This window comes from Cucurbita pepo, chromosome 18 (genome assembly GCF_057944985.1).
Source record: "Cucurbita pepo subsp. pepo isolate OVF chromosome 18, ASM5794498v1, whole genome shotgun sequence".
NCBI classification, from domain to species: domain Eukaryota; kingdom Viridiplantae; phylum Streptophyta; class Magnoliopsida; order Cucurbitales; family Cucurbitaceae; genus Cucurbita; species Cucurbita pepo.
Genome location: NC_141815.1, coordinates 6,550,507 through 6,570,806, shown reverse-complemented (window position 1 = coordinate 6,570,806; position 20,300 = coordinate 6,550,507). Strand labels below are relative to the sequence as shown.

Below are 20,300 nucleotides of genomic sequence, written 5' to 3'. Positions count from 1 at the left end.
TTGATCGGGGCTGTTACTAAATGCATGTCATCGTTATTATACTAGATAGAAAAGAAATTATAAAAGTTAACAAGGTGGCTCTCCCTTGAGTTGCATGCAACTCAAAAGCGGAAACTAGAAGGGTTTTTTTTCAATTTATGGGCCGGTACAATCTATCCACTTTAAAAGAACTTTCGTCCTTGAAACTTTTACTCTCGAACCCCTTCCGACACCCAGCCTTATTCTCCCGTTCCTTGGAAAAACTATGAATATTTAACCATCATTTTCATGTTTCTTCCTTGGATTTGTGATTCTACCAAAAGATTTGCACAGGTTTTTCCTTTTAATTGAAGCTTTGGTCTAGTCGTAGTGACTCGTACTCAATAACATGAGATAATTTTGTTGTACACCTTCACAATATTAATGTATGATACACATGATGAACTCTCGAAAGATTGGTAGTAATGCTAATAAGTAGGCTACTAAACTAATTCGGGCCAGTATCTCAAATGGCACAACGAAACGTGGACTCAACTTCTTTTTGTATCCAAAACTCATAATGTCCTTCATTCATGTTATATTTAAAGGCACCGGGTTACCCTTTTCAAACTCCAAATTTTTATGTCTCATTGTAACTCTTTAGGTACTTGCATACATCCTTATCCTTATCTTTTGAGCAACTATATTGTAGCTTGGACCCTCAGGCCCTAACAACTTGCACTTTCTAGTCGTCTCAACACACATGGGATCTGCATTTTTTTCCACAACGTGCCTTAAAAGGTGTCATATTGATTGTTGCCTACTAACTGTTGTTCAAAATCTTATAAACAAACACACAGCATGTTGTGCAAAGCCAGATTTAGGCCTTCAATTTAACCATTCGTCTGTTAGTGAAAGGTTATACTAAACTCGAACCTTATGTCTAACGCTCACGAGTGACTTTACCAAAAACTCGATGTGAATTGAGAATCTCTATCTGACACTCCATGCAGCCTAACAATCTCGTTCAAATACAATTGAACCCAACTACTCATATTTGAGAAAATCTTTGCTTCTTTAGAGAAGGTACTCGTTTCACACTATTAACTTAATCTACACTTAATAATAAATTTGTAGTGACATGGATCGAATTATCTTCTTTATAAACAAGGTTAATCCGCCCTATGAAAAATACTAGGGCATATGGATCGTTGGTCTAATAGCTCATTATATACATATGTAAGCTACATCACTTTGTTAGAGTCATCACTTTCATTCAAGTTAGCTTAGCTACTTTTTTTTTTTTTTAATCAACCAATAACTAAATTAGCTTCTTATAATAATTTGACCTAGACCAATTGCTTTAGCATTATACAATATTTCCTTTGGTCTACTTCAATACCGAAGTAATACGTGAGTAATCCGAGATCAGTCTTCTCAAATTATTTCATCATTTGCTACTGAGCTCTTTGATGTCTTCTACACTTGTACATGTGATGATCAAGTCATCAACGTACACGCCAACTATGAATGTTTTAACTCTATTGTTTCTTGTATACATCACTTGTTCTTGTGAGAACTTCATGAGGTTTAGACTCTTTAAGCTCTTGTCTAGCCGTAAGTTCCACACCCTAGGTGCTTGCTGTAAACAATAGAGGGCCTTTGACAAATTTTACACTTTGTGCTCTTCGGTTTTGATGAGAAGCCTTTAGGATGGACAACATACACTTCTTCTTGGAGGTCATCATTTAGGAACGTTGATTTGACATCCAAGTGATGGACGTTCCACTGGTGTTGAGCTGCGAGGGCAAGAATCAGCCTTACAATGTCGAGTCTAGCCACAAGCGCGAAGACCTCCTCAAGATCCAATTCTTGCCACTTCACATAGCCCTTAGCCATAAGTCTTGACTTATGCATGATGACATTTGTTTCACTATTCTTCCTCAAATTAAGTTAGTGAGTGTCCGGGTCTTGGTCTTCTCAATGGTTTCACTCTTTTTGCATGACCTCCTGCCACGTCATCTTAGTTTCTGCCTCACGATAAATTTTTGGCTCCTCTACCACAAGCAACACTAGCCGTCAAGATCCAATTCTTCTTCAAGTGTATCAACATAAATTTCAGCAAGAGAACGAAACTTCTTTGGTCCACCATTTGTCGTTGATTCTTATATGCTTTTGCCTGAACTCTCTTGTTATAAAGAATTCATCACACCTTTTGATGTCCCCCGTGATGACATGTGTAAACTTGTTGGTGCCGGTGCACTTTCTAGGTTTGTCGTGTTTCCCACTTCTTCAAGAGTAGTTAACTCTATAAGAGTTTGTTTGTTATCATCGATGCTACACCAATCTCACTTCTTTTCTTCTTCGAATATGACATCTTTACTTACATGAATTTTCTCATGTTGCAGATTTTACAACCTGTGTGCCTTGGTCCCATCCTCTCCGCCAAAATATTCTATTTTTTTGAACTCTGCCATCAAACTTTTGCATATATAGTTTTGCAGTCTTAATATCTGATGTACAACTGAAGACTCTTAGACGTCTGAAGTGAGGTGTCTTACCTAACCATGTTTCATAGGGGTACAAGTGTCCAATGACTTTGTTGATAAATGGTTTAGAAGATAAACCGCACGTCGTATTGGCTCACCCATGAAAATCGTCGAGACTTGCGTGCTATTGAGTAAGTTTCTTGTAGTGTTCATTATGATATGGTTTCTTCTCTCGACCATACAATTTTGTTGTGGAGTGTACAGTGTGGTAAGTTGATACTTGATACCTTTTTTTTACAAGATTTTGAGAAGCTCTGGGATAAGAACTCAGCACCTTGGTCAATGCGCAAGGTTTTTAGCTTAGGATCAAAACCATTTTTAACAAGTATTTTGAACTTCTTAAATGCACCTAATGCTCTCTTTTTTCTCTAAGCATGTACAGTTATATCCAACCACTATAATCGTCAATAAGTAAAAGAAAATACTTGTTACCAGCAATAAACGATGAAGTGATTAGGCCACATAAATTTACATAAATCAATTGTAGTGGTCGTTTAGTACAAAAACTTGTTTCAGTTGGGAGTAATAATCTTGCTTGTTTGGACACAAGGAAACTTTCACATAGTTGGCTCGAATGTATGTTGTAGGTAGCCACATAGTCATCTTCTTCTCTCTCATCATTTTGAGCACCGGAAATTTCACGTGCCCAAGTCTTACATGTCATAGCCAAACTAGGTCTATAAGTGCCTTCTATAGATATGTGGTTTGGCTGGTCTCCAATAGTATCTTGTACATGCATTTTTGTGACCGTTTTACCTTCATCAGCAAGGCTCTATTTCTATCGAATATCTTGAGGAATGAACCAACAAACTCCACTATGGTGCCTTCTTTTGTCATTTGACTCGAAAGCCCCAAGGATTTCAGCGAGGTACCAGAATCTTCGGGCAGCGCCTGAAGAAGCACGACTCACACCGCATGACTCACTAGAAAACGAACACCACACTCTGCAGTCCGAAAACGGCGTCAGAGATGACTTACAGACGAGAGAAAAATGGAGACTGCAAATTGAGGAAAGTGGGTGAAGAAGAAAGGATCCGTTGGATTTGGATCCGACCTGCACCGACCCGAAACCGCACCTTCGCCCAAAGGTCAAACGTCTGCGGTCCGAAAACTAAACCTCTGCAACTCGAAGTCAAGCTCACAATCGAGGCTCAAACCCATTGCCTCAACCCGGAGCTGCAGCAGCCCAATACCGGCTCACAACCCACGCGCCCAAATCAGCAACCCAAACCCGTGCCTCGACCATGCCTCAACCCAAGAAGGTGACACGTGTCACACCTACAGCCAGACACCTCGGCTCCAGCGACTTGAATCGACTCGACTCAACTCAACTCACGCAACTTTGACGGTTGAAGCTCGGCTATTTGGCTTAGTAAAGGAAATTTTGTCCAATTTTCACCGTTCCGAACCTCCCCAACCTGATTTTGACTCTAATTAGGGTAATTAAGGTCAGTGTGATGCCCAAATTAAATTATATTAGAATGGTGAAATATTGACGAAACAAAATAGAACACCTAATAGAAAATGACTTCCGACGACATTTTGGAGCGATCTCGAGGAATGAAAGATTCTCGTACTCAAATTTAGGAGAACACGTTAAGGCCAACTAAGTAAGTGGTCTTACTATAGGATACGCTAGAAAAATGCTTGTTGTATGACGCATGTGCCTAGTGTTCCCTACATGTGACATTTATGCTTTATACGTATGATGCTTGATGACGACTTATCATGTATGACGTATGATGACGTGAATGAGTTATATGATGATGTCTTATGATGTTTTACGATAATTATGATGTGTTATATGATTACGTTGTACGATGATGACGATGCATGCTAGTATGACAACGTAAGATGATGGAATTTTCTTAATATGACGTTATTTTCCATAGTAAGATGAGAAACATATTGTGAATACCATAATGCATTATGATGATGATTTTTCTAGGACACAACCTTAGTTAATGTTAATGATGATGAAAGTATGAAGACTAATGCACATATATTACTTATAGTAATATAAGAATAAAATTAGGTTGTGTCATAGATGTTTTAAAGATGAGAAACCATAGGGACCTCATGCATTCTGTGTGTACATAAACATACCCTTTTACAATGATGAGTACGGATGCGTACACTAAGATGATGATGGTGATCATGTTGCGCATGACACTTAGAGATCTATTGACCACCATACGTCGTTATGGACAGCTAGCTCGACTATAATGGGTTCAGGGGGGTGTGAACCGCCAAGAGATTCACGCTTGCATGTATGAGTCGTGTATAGAGAAGTACTACACACCCAATTTAGTCCGAACTAGAGACCACCCGTATGATGGTTTTATCGATAGGTCCCTAGAGCATATCTTACATGTGTTTGCATTTTCTCAGCCCCAATAGTGAGGTCACTTACTGAATATTCTTGAATTACTCAAGTCTTGTACTACATCTTTTTCAGTAAAGGTAATGCGCTCCTGTACGGCTGACGACGACATCGCAAATCAAAATCATGCCACGTACATAGGCTAGTAACATTTTTAAATTCTTAGACTTTGGTTAGTACAGGTCTTTATGCATTTTATGTTTTAAATTATTTATTATTGTTGTTTTTAGCTTATTTTTTTAATTATGTTTTCGAATACATAAGAACATGACGATGTGTAAATTGATGTTATGTTTTTAAGATGAAGTTATTCTTTATGATTCCGTTTTTAAGAGTTAAATTCCGCATAAAAGTTTAGATTAAGATGACCATAGCGGCTTTAGGTTATTAGAATTCTAGGGTCGTTACATGATCAAGGTTGATAATTTTATTCTTCATGCTTCAGATATAATATACGTTGGTCATTAAACATTGTCGTAGTTCTTGCACTAGAACAAGATGGATCCTCTACCCTTGATCGATACAATTGATTTGTCCCCAAATTTCATGTTTTCAATAAACTCCTCATCAAGCTCCTTGAACTTTGGTCGTTAGCTTCAAATAAAATAATACATTTTGTGAGTGTCGCTAAATTCTTTAGTCTGCAATTTGCACTCACTCATAACTCAAAATAAAAAAAAAAAGTAAAAAGTAAAAGTAGCCTCTTAAATATCCTCAACCAACCCATCCATACAAATCAAACCTCTATATGTAATGGCCAAATTGAAAGACACTTTACACCTCAAAAGGATCGAAAAACAGTGAAAAAAAAAAAAAAAAATTCAATTCAACTCCGTTCAACCCTCTATTTTTTTAGTGAAATTATGCTCGATTGTTGGGTTATTTTTTAATTATTAAAAAAAAATCTACTCACTGACGATACATGTTACATTAATAACTAAAATCTCATAAAAATTCAAATGTCAAACATTCATAAGTCACAGCCATTACTAACATTACTTAACTGTTAAAATATAGTAGCCCAGTAGGGCTAAACCCAACCATTGTAGGATTGACCAAGTTTATGTTAAGAAAATGATTTAGGATTTCAGAAATAAATTTAGGAAAATAATTTAGATATTTTAAAAAAAAATTAGGAATAATTTACTACCATCTAAATACTCCTCCACCGTGCTTAGTTCATCATCCCAAGAAATACGAGCAATACATTGTAAATCTCTTCTCTATTGGTTTTAATAAAATGTACTCGTGTTTCACACATAGAGTTGTGTTGATCATTAACCCGATAAAAAAAATATCAACCGGGAAACTTCTGAAAATATCAAGCAATACAAAAATACAAAGCAGTAGTTTCTCCCTAGTGTTTTGTAAATCTTTCTCTATTGGTCTTAATAAAGTGTGCGAGTGTTTCACACATAAAGTTGTGTTCAACATTAACGCGATCAAAAAAATATCAACTGGGAAACTGATCCTAATTTTCAATCTTCCGAAAATTCAACCCAGTTTGAACTAAAAAAAAAAAAAAAATCTAATCGTTGGATTAGATAGCTTGGTTAGTCAGATTCTCCCGTCATATGAACATCCATAAAAATAAAATTAAAAAAAACAAAAAAAAAGTTAGTATAATTATAAAGACAATACAACAATACCAAACATTGACCTAATTTGTATTGGGACATACCAAATCAAAGCCTCAATCCAAAGCAATAATCAAACAATTTTATGAATATAATATAATATTGAAAAAGACTTACATTTTTCTTCAAACTCATTTATTCTTGACGGTGATTGGCTTTAAAGCAAACCCCAAAGGAAGGAGGTCGGTTCCCAATAGTGGCCCATCCTTTAAATTTTTCATTATTGTTTTCACCTAACCAAAAATACTATTTTATTATTTATATTCTTTTCGAACCGGTATTCATTCATATGACCCAATAACTCAACTCGTCCAACAAAAAAAATAGGGTTACAATCCAACTCGACTATATCTTACTTTTAAGACTATTATGAAAATTAAGAATATTTGACTTTTGTACCGATGTTAGTGATGTATTGTGTCTCGTAAATGTTTGATATTCGAGTTTCATGAGATTTTAATTATTAACCTGACATGTATCGTAAAGAAGTAGAATTTTTTTTAAATAAGTTTAAAAAAACCAACAAATTCAATCTGACCAGCTCGAGATTTTGGATTGATCCAAAAGATTTCTCCAATCCAACTCAAACTCAACCAGTGTAGACTCTAGTTAGTTAACAAAATGCTTAAAATAATAAATAGTTACTATTTATACCAACGGAATTCACGGCTCAATCATATTTAATATAAAGTAATTTCTTATTGGTTAACCTCCTAAAATTGATGTTCTAAATGATGTGACAAGATTGCACGGGATACAAGAAAATGTTAGTGTTATTAACTACGTGATAAAAATGCCCTTGAATTTTGTATTTTGTCACAAAAAAATTTCAATCATATTCTTTTAACTTAAAAAAAAAAAAATACTCTCTATCTTAATTTTACATGAAAATCGTTAATATTTTGTTTCAAAAATATTATTTAAATTTCAAAAATATTTCAAAAATACTATTATATTTTCAAAAGCTTCGATTAATACCAGTAAACTTCTTTACAAACTTCAACAATACCTTTAAAAAAAATTAATTAAAAAATATTCTTACCGTTAGTATATAGATGAACAGTTGATACCACATTTTAGAAATACCATAAACTTTTAGAAAAAAAAGTTTAATATGTTTCTATCTTTAATACCCATAAAATTGAAGAGGGAGATGATCTATGGAGACGATTTCGTTCCATATACTAACGGTGAGAATATTTTCGAACCTTTTTTGAAAGGTTAAGGGCATTATTGAAAATTTTGAAAGTTTAGGGGTATTTTTTTAGACAAAATATAAAGTTTACGATATATTTCAAAGATAAATATAAACTTTATGGGTATAAGCATTTCAAGCTTGTAACTAAGTTAGAATTTTCGATAATTAGTAACGAGATATTCTGTCAGTAATTTAATTACGTTTCAAGATGAAAAATATTGATTCACTCATTTATGCCAACTTCAACCTACGAACGTACGAAAATGCTGATAAAAAAGGTCGATACACCATAGAAAATTTAAAACCGAAACCAAAACATTAATTTAGTAGTTGAAATGAAGTGAAATAACAAGTCACCTAAACTAGTATGGGTGAGTTCAATTCATGAAGATATGATAAGCTAATTGCATTGACATTAGGGTTTGTAGGGTTTTCCCATATATAAATGCTTCCCTAAAGTACAAAACTTTTTGGTTCATTTTTTAAAAAGGTTCTGATAGCAATAAATTAAGGGAGTTGAGCCAACATATTTGGTTGCATTCATTGCTACATCTTAATTACCAGGATCTTTTGATATTCACTCAACGAAAATGTCACGTCCCAAATCCACTACTAGCAGATATTATCTTCTTTGGATTTTAAAACGCGTCTACTAGGGGAAGGTTTCCACACCCTTATAACGGGTGTTTTGTTCTCCTCCCCAACCAATGTGGGACATCACAATCCACCCCTCTTCGGGGCCAAGCGTCCTCACCGATACTCGTTCCTTTCTTCAATCGATGTGGGACCCCCACCAAATCCACCCCCTTCGGTGCCCAATGTCCTTACTAGCACACCGCCTCGTGTCTACCCTCCTTCGGGGAACAGAAAGAAGGTTGGCACATCGTTCGGTATCTAGCTCTAATACTATGTCGCACATTGGTTGGGGAGGAGAACAAAACACCTTTTATAAGAGTACGGAAACCTTCCCCTGCCAGACGCATTTTAAAGCCTTGAGAGGAAGCCCGAAAGGGGAAGTGTAAATAAGACAATATCTACTAGCTAAGGAAATTAAATAATTTTAACCTTCCTAGAGGGGAATTGAATTAATTTTAATCTTCAAATTTCTAATTTTTTATTTATCAAATTTAGCTAAATAAGGTAAAATGGTATTGTAATTTTAACTAAGGGTGCTCATTTGACCCGATAATCTGACCAATCTAGACTCAAACTAATTATAGCCCGTAGTCTATGACTCGATAATCTGACTAATCTAGACTCAAACTAATTATAGCTCGTAGTCTATGACCCGATAATCTGACCAATCTAGACTCAAGCTAATTATAGCCCGTAGCCTATGACCCGATAATCTGACCAATCTAGACTCAAGCTAATTATAACCCGTAGTCTAATATGTCAACAATCGCAGGCTAATGGTACAGGCAATAACTTCTTCAAGCCCGTAAGCTAATGTATAGTATTGTAGATTTTATTTAATTAGATGTGATCCTAAAGTAATTTATGATTTAAAAAATGATTTATTACACATATAGGAGAATAAATGTGAGAATTTTTAGAAATTAATGTCTATTTATTACATGAATAAACTTTAATATTAAAAATTATATTCCAACTTTTTATAAACTTTTAATATTGATGATTTTATTAAATTTTATTGTTCATATTCTTAAAGAAAATAAAAGATCTAGAATTTCTGTCTCGACTCCGACAAAAATAAATAAAGAGTCTCGCGAAGAAAGAGATTAAATTAAGATTGAAATGGGAAAGACTTCCCATCTATGCTCGGTGCTATTGTGCAAGAAAGATTTGAATGTCTAATCTCTTGGTCGAAAAAACACATACCTTAACTCGTTGATATAATTTTTAATAATGGAACGTTAATTGTTATGGTTTAATCTTTTCTATTTAAAAAGCTCATTTGTTATTATTTTTCAAGTCTTTTAAAACGCTCACTACTTTTTTGGTTGGTGGTTGGCTGTGAACTTTGTCGGGCCTAGAAAATATAACTCGTTTTGTAACGACCCAATTTTTCTATTAAAAAAAAGGTTGTCACTGCACTCATGCATGTCTGTTAAGTGCGGAACGTTAATTTAAAATATTTCCAAAACGATATCATTGACTTAAACATTCATAACGTTCGTCTTAACTAAGGGCTACAAAATAGATAATGCAACTTCCCTAACACTGATTTCATGTTCTTCATCGTGATGCCATCGTACCAATATAGGGATGCATTACCTTTACACATGACTTGAGCATTTTAAGAAGTACTTAATAAATAGCCCTACTACTCGAGTTAGGAAATGCAAACATATGCAACATGATGGAACGTATCCTTTGAACATATTATAGCATGACATTGAGCAACTGTCCAGTTCGAACAAGGTTGGATGTACAATACTTCTCTATACATGATCCACGCTTGCGAGCATGGACCCACCAGGCGGGCTAGTAAAACCCCGTAGGTCTGACTTATCAGGCTAGCACTCGCTAACCGACTTTATGTCGAACACCACAAAGGGAAAGGGCACGCATAATATCATGATAAACATAATGTCGTAAATCGTATCGGGAAGTATTCCGATACACATGACACATAAATGTGCAAGGGTTCTCATAACTTATAATTATAGCATAATGTATGATGCAAGACAATCCTTCATTTATCTATAATACAATAACTTTGTTAAGTAGCTTATATATTTCTAGTACAATCTGTAATACATAACATAACTTTCATGGCATGATCTAATAAGGTTTATGGATCATAAATTATCGATTTCATAACAATTTTATACAACACGACATGATCACAAAAATAGCTTAGTTTTATTAGATGACATAGTTTATCGTAGCATAACATGGCATGCCATAACATATCATGTCATAGCATAATATAACATGGTATATTATAGCATAACATAAATTAGCATAGGATAACATATAAATCGTATACATGACACGTGCAGGGCCCACGGGACACACATAATCATACATAATACAATTCATCCAACCCAGTTGATAGTGGAGTCACTTACATGATTGACCTAAGCTCGGGTTACTAATTATTCTTGGTACAAGACTACATTTGCTCAAGGTCCAATTCAACCTCAGATCCATCTTTTGATGATATCAATTAAAACAAGATGACGGTAAAGATCAATCACCTTGTAATCCAATTATTAAGGATAAAAAAATATCTCGATATATCTACTATATCTTTTTTTCCTCCAAAATCAAGTTTATTGTTTCGTATGTAAAATTATTGAAATTAAAAATCATGGGTATATGGTTTCGTATAATTAGAATTAAGAACCGAAAATTATGATTGAATTCTTAACCGTTATTTTATGGCAATGGATAGTGACGTGATTTCCTAGAACATGTAAATCATTCTCGTATTTAATTTTCTAACCCACTTCAACTTAATTGTAACGAAATTGACAAAATTTTGACGAAAAGAGAATTTAAAAACTGACTTACTGGAGCGGATTTCAACGACAACTCCTCTCTTCATAATATTAAGAACCAGATAAACGTAACACTCCGACGGAATGACTAGAACACTCACGACAATCCCGACAAGCTTTTTTATTTTTTATTTTATTTTATTTTTTTGTGTGTTGAAACACAATTTTAATTAATGTTTTTTTTTTAAAAAAAAAGATGGGAGTTCCTTGGGAAATTAAAGTATGGATCTTGACAATATATTACATAATTAAAGCGTTACCCAAATTTTGAGGCTTTGAAGTTAATGAAGGGCTGAATTCAAAATTTCTCTCTCACTTATCAATGTGTTAGAGATTCCAAAATAGAAGCTTATTTTCATTTCTCAAAGAAAAAACAAACATTTAATATTTCAACCCACGTGTTCCTTCTTCCATGCTTTGACTTCAAATCATACATTTATTTATTAAATCTTATATTTAATCGCTAAATATGTATGTTGGTGGTCGATATGAGGTATGCACGAGTTAAGTCGGACCTGAAATTTTGGGTTAGTGACCTGAATGACTTGAATAGAGTTCATTACCTAATAAGCCCTTGATTTTTGAATTGTATACACGAGTTAAGTTGGACCCGAATGGCTTGAATAGAGTTGATCATTACCCAATAAACCCTCGATTTTCAAAGCTTATACACGAGTTAAGTTGTACCCGAATGACTTGAATTGAGTTCATTACCCAATAAACCCTCAATTTTCGAATTGTATACACGAGTTAAGTTGGATCCGAATGACTTGAATAGAGTTCATTACCCAATAAACCCTCAATTTTTTTAATTTTATACACGAATTAAGTGGACTCGAATGACCTGAATAGAGTTCATTATCCATAGAGTTCAATACCCAATAAACACTTAATTTTCGAATTTTATACACGAGTTAAGTTGGACCCGAATGGCTTGAATAGAGTTCATTACCCAATAAATCTGGCAGGTGTAGTCATGATTTTGGTGACCGGTCATACACTCTCTTTATTGACATAACATGAATAGTAAATTCTATCTAACATGAAAGCAAGTAAAAGGAGTTCGAAACGGACATGTAGTCATGGACAATATGTCCTGGACAAGCATGATTGAGACATTCGATACATGGCTACAGACAACACGCATTGAACAAGTATGGTCGTGACACACTCTTCACGTTCATCTTCCAAAATAGGACATAAAATTTGAATTTTTAAATGAAGTTTAAAAGTGGGAATAATCTTTAAAATTTTAAATTGATATTAATCTTACATTTATAATTATTCATATGCACGACGTTTATTTTTCATTGAAGCTTCAAAGGAAAATTTCGATAAAAAAAAAAAAAAAAGTGATAATTAGTATCTATACCAATAATGTATAATTTTAGGTGGTTGGCTTAAAATAATTTTAGGTGACCACATGGGCGGTCTCATAATTCTACCCTTGACTCTTGTGCTATTGTCTTGTCTTTACCAAAAAATCGTTCGAACAAAGGTGAGTATCATAAATACTAATTAAGACATTCCTTTGTTAGGTTAGGTTTAAGTAGGCATGAATACACATTACAACAAGCAAGCAAAATCAAGGGACCAATTTTCTATTCAAGACAAGGTCACTCGCTCATGGCCTGCCTTGAATCACGATCGTCTAACTCAATTCTAATTGATACCCTGAGACACTGACCATCGAACTCATACGTCGATGACCCGTTCCCCAAAAACCATGAACTATCAGTAATAGCTAAAAATACTACTTTGATTCTTCTTATGAGACTAAACAATAAAACTGGAGTCCATCCCGTGCACTAACCTTAAAGGTGAGTCGATTACATAGGGGCTTGGTAGCAATGGCTTGTTCTGGAGTTCCGTGCACATGAGAGGAGAGACAAGTTCGATTCGACTTTTATAGGCGAAGAACCGCTTGGGTTTTTTTTAATAAAAGAGATTCATAAATGAACATACAACATAGGTTTCCATAGTAGTAACGTGAATATAGATGTCAATATGAGCATAACTCAATTAATTAAGATATATATAATTAACCAACAGATTCACTATTCTTTAAAGAAATCACGATCAAATATCATTTAAAGATGACGTAACATGTCTTCACTTACGTGCTTTTTTAGAAAAATCTCAATAGGTCATCTGACATATAAACTTATTCAAAATTAAGCACGTTTAAATTTAAAGATTCTAAAATCAAGGTACCTCCTAAAAAGTACGTGAGTAAGGACAAAACATGCTAAAATTATCTATGTTGGTCCGTAGGGATAATCTTCCCTCCTAAAAACACTTCAAGACAAGTAGGTATGGTGACCATGTCATAGGAGGTATTGAGTATTGTCGGAACTATCAGGTATCAATTCTTGATTCTAAATCGTATTTCAAACTCATCGAGCAGTATATGCTTCCTACGTGTATATATCTAATCATATGGAATTTTGTTCTCACTCACATGTTTCTAAGAAAAATTTCAATAGATCACTGAACATACGATTGTTTCAAGCTAAATACACTTAACTTTAGAGTTCCTATAACTGTGCCATCTCTTAATATGCTGCCGTGGGGATACTCTTCACTCTTAGAAGCACTTCAAAAATAACGTAACCATGTCATAAGGGATGCAAAGTAATGTCAGAGCCATCAACTACCAAACCCTGATTCGAATCCTAAACATAAAGCATTATTGATTCTACTCGAACTTTTTTTCATCTCTCCCGTGGCCAAACTCAGAAAAATTCCATACGAGTCACTCTATCAGTTGCTCCTAACAAATATTGACCACTGCATCAGCTCGATGTCAAAAAGGTCTTTCTCCATGAAGACCTACATTAATTGGTTTCGATTCGTCCTGCACCAAGATTTCAGGGTCTCGAGCCTTCCTTTTCGACTCCATATCAAAACGAAACGAACCCGTTTTAGAGAGATAAAGGAGAAAGTGAGAAGGAAAGGAAAGGAAAGGGAAAAAAAGGGTAAAAGATGGGAAGATGTGCAATTTAAAGAAAGTATTAAAAGCAAAGAGAGAAAGAGAGGAAGATGACAGATAATGCACATTGAAGAAGGATGAGAAAAAGTGTAATAAAATTTGAGTTTGGTAGGTTTGAGTTTTTATAAATAATATATATCCTTCATTAAATTCCTCAACCTCCTCCCTCCTCTCTTTCTTCTTCTTCTTCTTCTTCTTCTTTCCCTTCTTATTTATCTGAATCCAATGCAGCCAATCATGATCTTGATGTTGAAACTCCATTAATGTTCTTCGTGTTCTTCGTGTTCTTCGTGTTCTTCGTGTTCTAAGAACCCTAATGGATCATCATCTTCTTCCTTTTGCATTGTTCTTCTCTCTTTTTCTTCTTCTTATTCAAAGATTCCCTCTGGTTTGTGGCCTCAATTTTAGTTCTAAACAAGTTAGCAGCTTGAGATTGGACAGGATTCAAAGGCATTTGGACACCATTAACAAGCCTCCTCTTCTCACCATTCAGGTCATCAATTTCTCCCCTTTTTTTCTCTTCAATGTTCCATTTTTTTAAATGGGTATCTAAAAATTTGCATTTTTATCTAATGGGTATATCAAATTTATGAACTTTTATACATTTTTGCCATTTTTTTGTTGGTTTGTACCACAAAAATCGAACCTTTTCGCAACGGGTATTTGAAATGTATGTTCTTCCATATGTTTATACAGTCTCACCTCTATCATATATTGTCGTTTTTGGGCTTTTCCCTTCCGACTTGCTCTCAAGAATTTAAAATGAGTTTGCTAGAGGAAGGTTTCACACCCTTATGAATGATGTTTTGTTCTCCTCTCCAACTAATATTAGAGATCACAAATTTCAAGATTTTTTTTTGCTAATATTCTTTTATTTTGTTTATTCAGAGCCCAGATGGTGATCTTATAGATTGTGTTCATAAAAGAAAACAGCCTGCTTTGGATCATCCCCTCTTGAAGAACCACAAGATTCAGGTCCAAACACTCTATCTCTAGATACAATAATAGTAATTATTGTTATTATAAATTTCATATCCAAACTTTCGAACCGATTCATTTTCGGTCTACTGTTTAACAAATAATTTATACAAGCACCGCCGTTCATATAATCGATAATCCAACCAATTGTATTTAGTCCAAACCATAAAGATTGAGCTACGTTATACTTTTTTTCGGTTTGGGTCAGATTGAATTTTTAGAAAGTCGAAAAAATTTTATTCGATTTGCGGGTTGACATTTTTTTGGTCAGGACTCAAAATACAAGGTTACAATCCTAATCATAATTTTAAAAAATATTAAAGGTATAATATTTGAATTTTATGAAATTTTAATTATTAATACGATGGAGAATAAATAATATTTTTTAAAATATATTAAAAAAAAATAACCCGACAACCAGATTAAGATTGTGAACTCTATTTAACTTAGTCCGGTCACCAATTGAACTAACCCGTGCCACTCGTGTTTTAGAAATTAGCAACTAAAATAACCATTTAAAAACTTTTTTAAAAAAAAAAAAAAGTTTAAAAAATATATAATTATTAATTTATTGGTGCAGAGAGGGCCAACAGAGTGGCCAAGAAGGAAGAAGGTGAAAGAGAATGAAGAAGATGTGAGGGATGGGAGGGTAGGATCAGGTGCGGGAGGTCCATTTCAAACTTGGCGTGTGAACGGGACACGGTGTCCGAAAGGGAGTATTCCAATGCGACGCAGCACAGTGAACGACGTGCTAAGAGCCAAGTCAATTTTTGACTACGGGAAGAAAAAACGACCGATTCTCCTTGATCGACAAATCGACGCTCCTGATGTAGTCAGTGGGAATGGTCACGAGGTACCTGATCTTTCCTCCCTTTTTCTCCTTTTTCATAGCATTTATGAATGGATTCTTTTCCTTCACTTCAACTCTATATATTTTAGGTCTATCATTAAATTTTTATTACATTAAAATAATAATATAATAATAATAAATAAATAATTAAATTATTTCAATGATTTTATAACGTAATTATAAATATTTATTAACTCAGAAATTGCAAAATATAATTTTTTTTTGCTGGAAAAAAATAGTTAATATATTTAAAAATATCCCAACTTGGAAAAATAAAATTTAAAATAAGCATCAATAAAAAAAAAAATATTGAAAATTTGACTGGTCAAAGGGTTGATTAGTAATTAATTTAAAGCAAACATAATAAATGACCTATTAAACTTGCACTAATCCCAAAAGCTTAAACTAATTGACTTTTTATGCAATTTTTATAAATTTAATTTGATGATGTAATATGTGGACGGTTGCATATAAAATAGCATGCGATCGCATACACCGAATCATCAGAGATGTACGGAGCGAAGGCAACAATAAACGTGTGGGACCCGTCAATACAAGTGGTCAACGAGTTTAGTCTCTCTCAGGTTTGGATCATCTCGGGATCATTCGACGGCTCTGATCTCAACAGCATAGAAGCTGGTTGGCAGGTATTTTTTTACATTTTCTGCACCCTCCCGCACACAATCCCATACCCCTCCCCATTTTCATAAAATAAAATAATAATAAAAAAGGATTTTTTTTATTTTATTTTTTATTTTAAAGTTTGTTGAATCCGAAGCTAATTCAATTTTCTAGAAGTTTGTTTGATTCTTTTTTCTTATAAATATATATATTTTAGGAAATTTTTGAGATAATTTAAGTAAAAAAAATTATTAATTATTAATTATTAATATTTTAAGTCAAAATTAACGTTATTTGTTTCTTTAATAATGCTGGTATTTTATTATTATTATTTTTTTTTGGGTTAAAAATACATGATTTTTGCAATTAAATGCAATTGAGCTATGTGTTTTAGTTAAAACGTTATAAATATATTTTTCAATCTGTATTTATCGAGTTTATTGGATTTTCTAAAGTCTTGATTATTCTACTAGTCAGGTCAGTCCGGAGCTTTATGGGGACAGCAGACCTAGATTATTCACGTATTGGACGGTTAGATCTCTAATCTCACTATTATTTTTAAATTGTTTTCTTTGAGCTAATTACAAGTTTAATTTTTGATATTCGGTAAATCATCTATAAATGCAAACATTTTTTAAACTTAATTCAGCTATTAAATATAAACTTAAATTTTATATTTAATAAAATCCTCGATTTTCAATCGAATTTATAATTTTGAACGTTTAAAATCTCGAAAAGATAGAAATACAAAATTTAGGGACTAAATTTATAATTTAATCTCTATCGACACATCCTCTAATTTTACATTTTTTTATTTTTTTATTTTATCACCTATATTTTAAGAATATTTTTAAAATTCAAGCTGAATTTTGAAAATTAATACTAAAATTTTTAAAAATTTATTTTTAGGTTTGAAATTTAGCTAAGAGTTTAAATATCTTATAATTTAAAATTATGAAAAAACAAACCTATAAATAAAACATTTTAATATGGTTATTATTTTATTTATATTATAATTATTACTTCTTATTTATTTATTTATTTTGCAGAGCGATGCATATCAGGCAACCGGTTGCTATAATCTGTTATGTTCTGGATTTGTACAAACAAACAACAAAATCGCCATCGGAGCCGCCATTTCTCCGGTTTCTTCTTTCTCCGGCAGCCAATATGACATTACCATTCTCATTTGGAAGGTTTTTTTTTTTAATTTTTTTTTTTTAATTTTCAAGCTTATTTGATCCTTTAAATAATAATAATAAGAAATAAATAAAAAATAAAACAGGACCCGAAGTTGGGGAGCTGGTGGATGGGATTTGGGGACAACACACTGGTCGGGTACTGGCCGGCGGAGCTGTTCACTCACCTGGGCGACCATGCCACCATGGTCGAGTGGGGTGGCGAGGTGGTCAACTCAAGGGCCAATGGCCAGCACACTTCAACCCAAATGGGCTCTGGCCATTTCCCGGACGACGGCTTTGGCAAAGCTAGCTACTTTCGAAACCTCGAGATTGTTGATAGCGACAACAGCCTCAGCGCCGTTCAAGACATCTCGATCATGGCTGAAAACACCAATTGTTATAATATCATGAGCTCGTATAATGACCAATGGGGCACTCACTTCTACTACGGTGGTCCTGGTAGAAACCCCAAATGTCAATGATCATATCAACCTCCGTATCGCTCACTTCTGCAATTATTACGATTCTTATCTCAAAATTTGACGGGTGAATCGATTTTTATCCTAAACTTTCGATTTCATGTATCTTCGTTTGTAGTTGGATGAAATTGAAAATTTAAGATAAAAATTGATTCAAAGGGTGTTTTAGAGGTAAGAATTGAACTTTTATTTTATTTTTTTCCTTGGTAGGGCTATTTTAGTGAGTGAAATTAATTCTTTTGTGTAATTAATGATCAATGTGGGCAGCTATTTCCTCTCTTGTTTTTGCTTCACTTTCAAAGAGTTCTTTAGGTGCCTATTTTGAGAGAGAAATGAATTTGTACCGTTCAAATGATGAACACGTACACTCTTTTAATTTTTGGATTATGTTGTTGAGTTATATATATTCGACATTAATCAAAGCTTAATTCAAAAAGAGAAAGTTTGAGGGAGATCATAATTTTTAAAGGATGGAAAATGTTTTTAACTAATTTTATGGGCTTTGATTAGATAATTAAATATGGTTTTGAAAATTCTCAAATGGTCATCGAGAATATTGGCTAAAGAATATTGGCTAAAATCACCACAGCTAATAGTGGTGACTATTTATAATCATTTTCAAAAGAGAGAATAATGGGAATTATTTACGGAACAGTGGATTAGAAAGAGATGATAGCCATTTTTTAGGTTTTAGAAAACCTATAAATTAGTTTGTTTCCTGGTAAAGAGTAAAGAGAGCAAAAGGAAATACAGAGTTAAAGAAGTACAGTTCAATATAAAAGGTTTCTTTTCAGTATTCTTTGTCTTCTTGTCTCTCCCCTCTCGATATCTGCTTCACAATTACGTGAGTAGTACTTTCACGAAGCGGTATCGGAGCATTCGATTATTAGTGTGTGTGAGATTACTTCACAGATTGGTGAATGTTATATTTCAATAGTAGATACATGTATGAATAGATACATGTGTTGAAGGGTCACTTGTAGATACATGTATGAATAGATACATGTGTTGAAGGGTCACTTGTAGATACATGTATGAATAGATACATGTGTTGAAGGGTCACTTGTAGATACATGTATGAATAGATACATGTGTTGAAGGGTCACTTGTAGATACATGTATGAATAGATACATGTGTTGAAGAGTCACTTATCCATGTATAGATACATGTATGAATAGATACATGTGTTGAAGGGTCACTTATCCATGTATAGATACATGTATAAGTTCATGTATGAATAGATACATGTGTTGAAGGGTCACTTATCCATGTATAGATACATGTATAAGTTCATGTATGAATAGATACATGTAGGTCTAGGTTCATTAGTTCCTAATTAAATAGGTGCATGACTTTTGGATAATGAATGGTAATGGGGAATGTCTCAAATTACCTATATATATATATATATATGTATGTTGGCATTGGTGGAAGAAGTAGAAAATCAATTAAGCATTCCTCCATAGTATTACAAAGTTCTCTTCTCCCAAAGAATTCTACCAAATTTCTCTGTTGTCACCAACAACTGGTATTAGAGTGATCTTGCAGCAGCAAGAATGACAGCAGAAAGACAAGTTGATAACTTCGTTCAACCCGCTATCCCGAGATTCGATGGTAACTATGATCATTGGGCGATGTTGATGGAAAATTTCTTCAGATCAAAGGAGTTCTTTGATATGATGGAGACGGGTTATGTAGAGCCAAATGAAGGCGAGGTACTCTCAACTGTTCAACATCAACAGTTGGCAGCATCGAAGTTGAAGGACCTGAAGGTCAAGAACTATTTATTCCAGTCCATTGATTGGACTATCTTAGAAACAATGCTTCAGAAGAAGACATCCAAGGAAATTTGGGATTCAATGAGGAGGAAGTATCAAGGCGCAACGAGAGTAAAGCATTCTCAACTTCAAGCAGATAGAAGAGACTTTGAAATTCTCCAAATGCAAAAGGGAGAAACGGTGAATGATTATATTGGCAAGGTTATGAGTCTTGCAAGTAAAATG

The 20,300-nt window shown here is 33.9% G+C and overlaps 1 protein-coding gene across 1 annotated transcript; it reads left to right on the top strand.

The window, feature by feature from the left end:
- Positions 1-14,331: 14,331 nt before the first annotated feature.
- LOC111780317 (protein neprosin) lies at positions 14,332-18,574 on the top strand. The gene is made up of 7 exons (XM_023660690.2): positions 14,332-14,680; positions 15,076-15,162; positions 15,746-16,018; positions 16,495-16,662; positions 17,114-17,167; positions 17,686-17,832; positions 17,922-18,574. The coding sequence occupies exons 1-7, from the start codon at positions 14,504-14,506 to the stop codon at positions 18,297-18,299; spliced, it is 1,284 nt and encodes a 427-aa protein (XP_023516458.2). The 5' UTR covers positions 14,332-14,503; the 3' UTR covers positions 18,300-18,574.
- Positions 18,575-20,300: the final 1,726 nt, after the last annotated feature.

What these genes read in the sequence shown, in the direction of transcription:
- LOC111780317 (XM_023660690.2), top strand. Translation starts at nt 14,504, where the DNA reads ATGGATCATCATCTTCTTCCTTTTGCATTGTTCTTCTCTCTTTTTCTT. An exon ending in CTCCTCTTCTCACCATTCAG is followed by an intron (nt 14,681 to 15,075) that starts GTCATCAATTTC and finishes TTGTTTATTCAG; the next exon opens with AGCCCAGATGGTGATCTTAT. An exon ending in TCAGTGGGAATGGTCACGAG is followed by an intron (nt 16,019 to 16,494) that starts GTACCTGATCTT and finishes CATATAAAATAG; the next exon opens with CATGCGATCGCATACACCGA.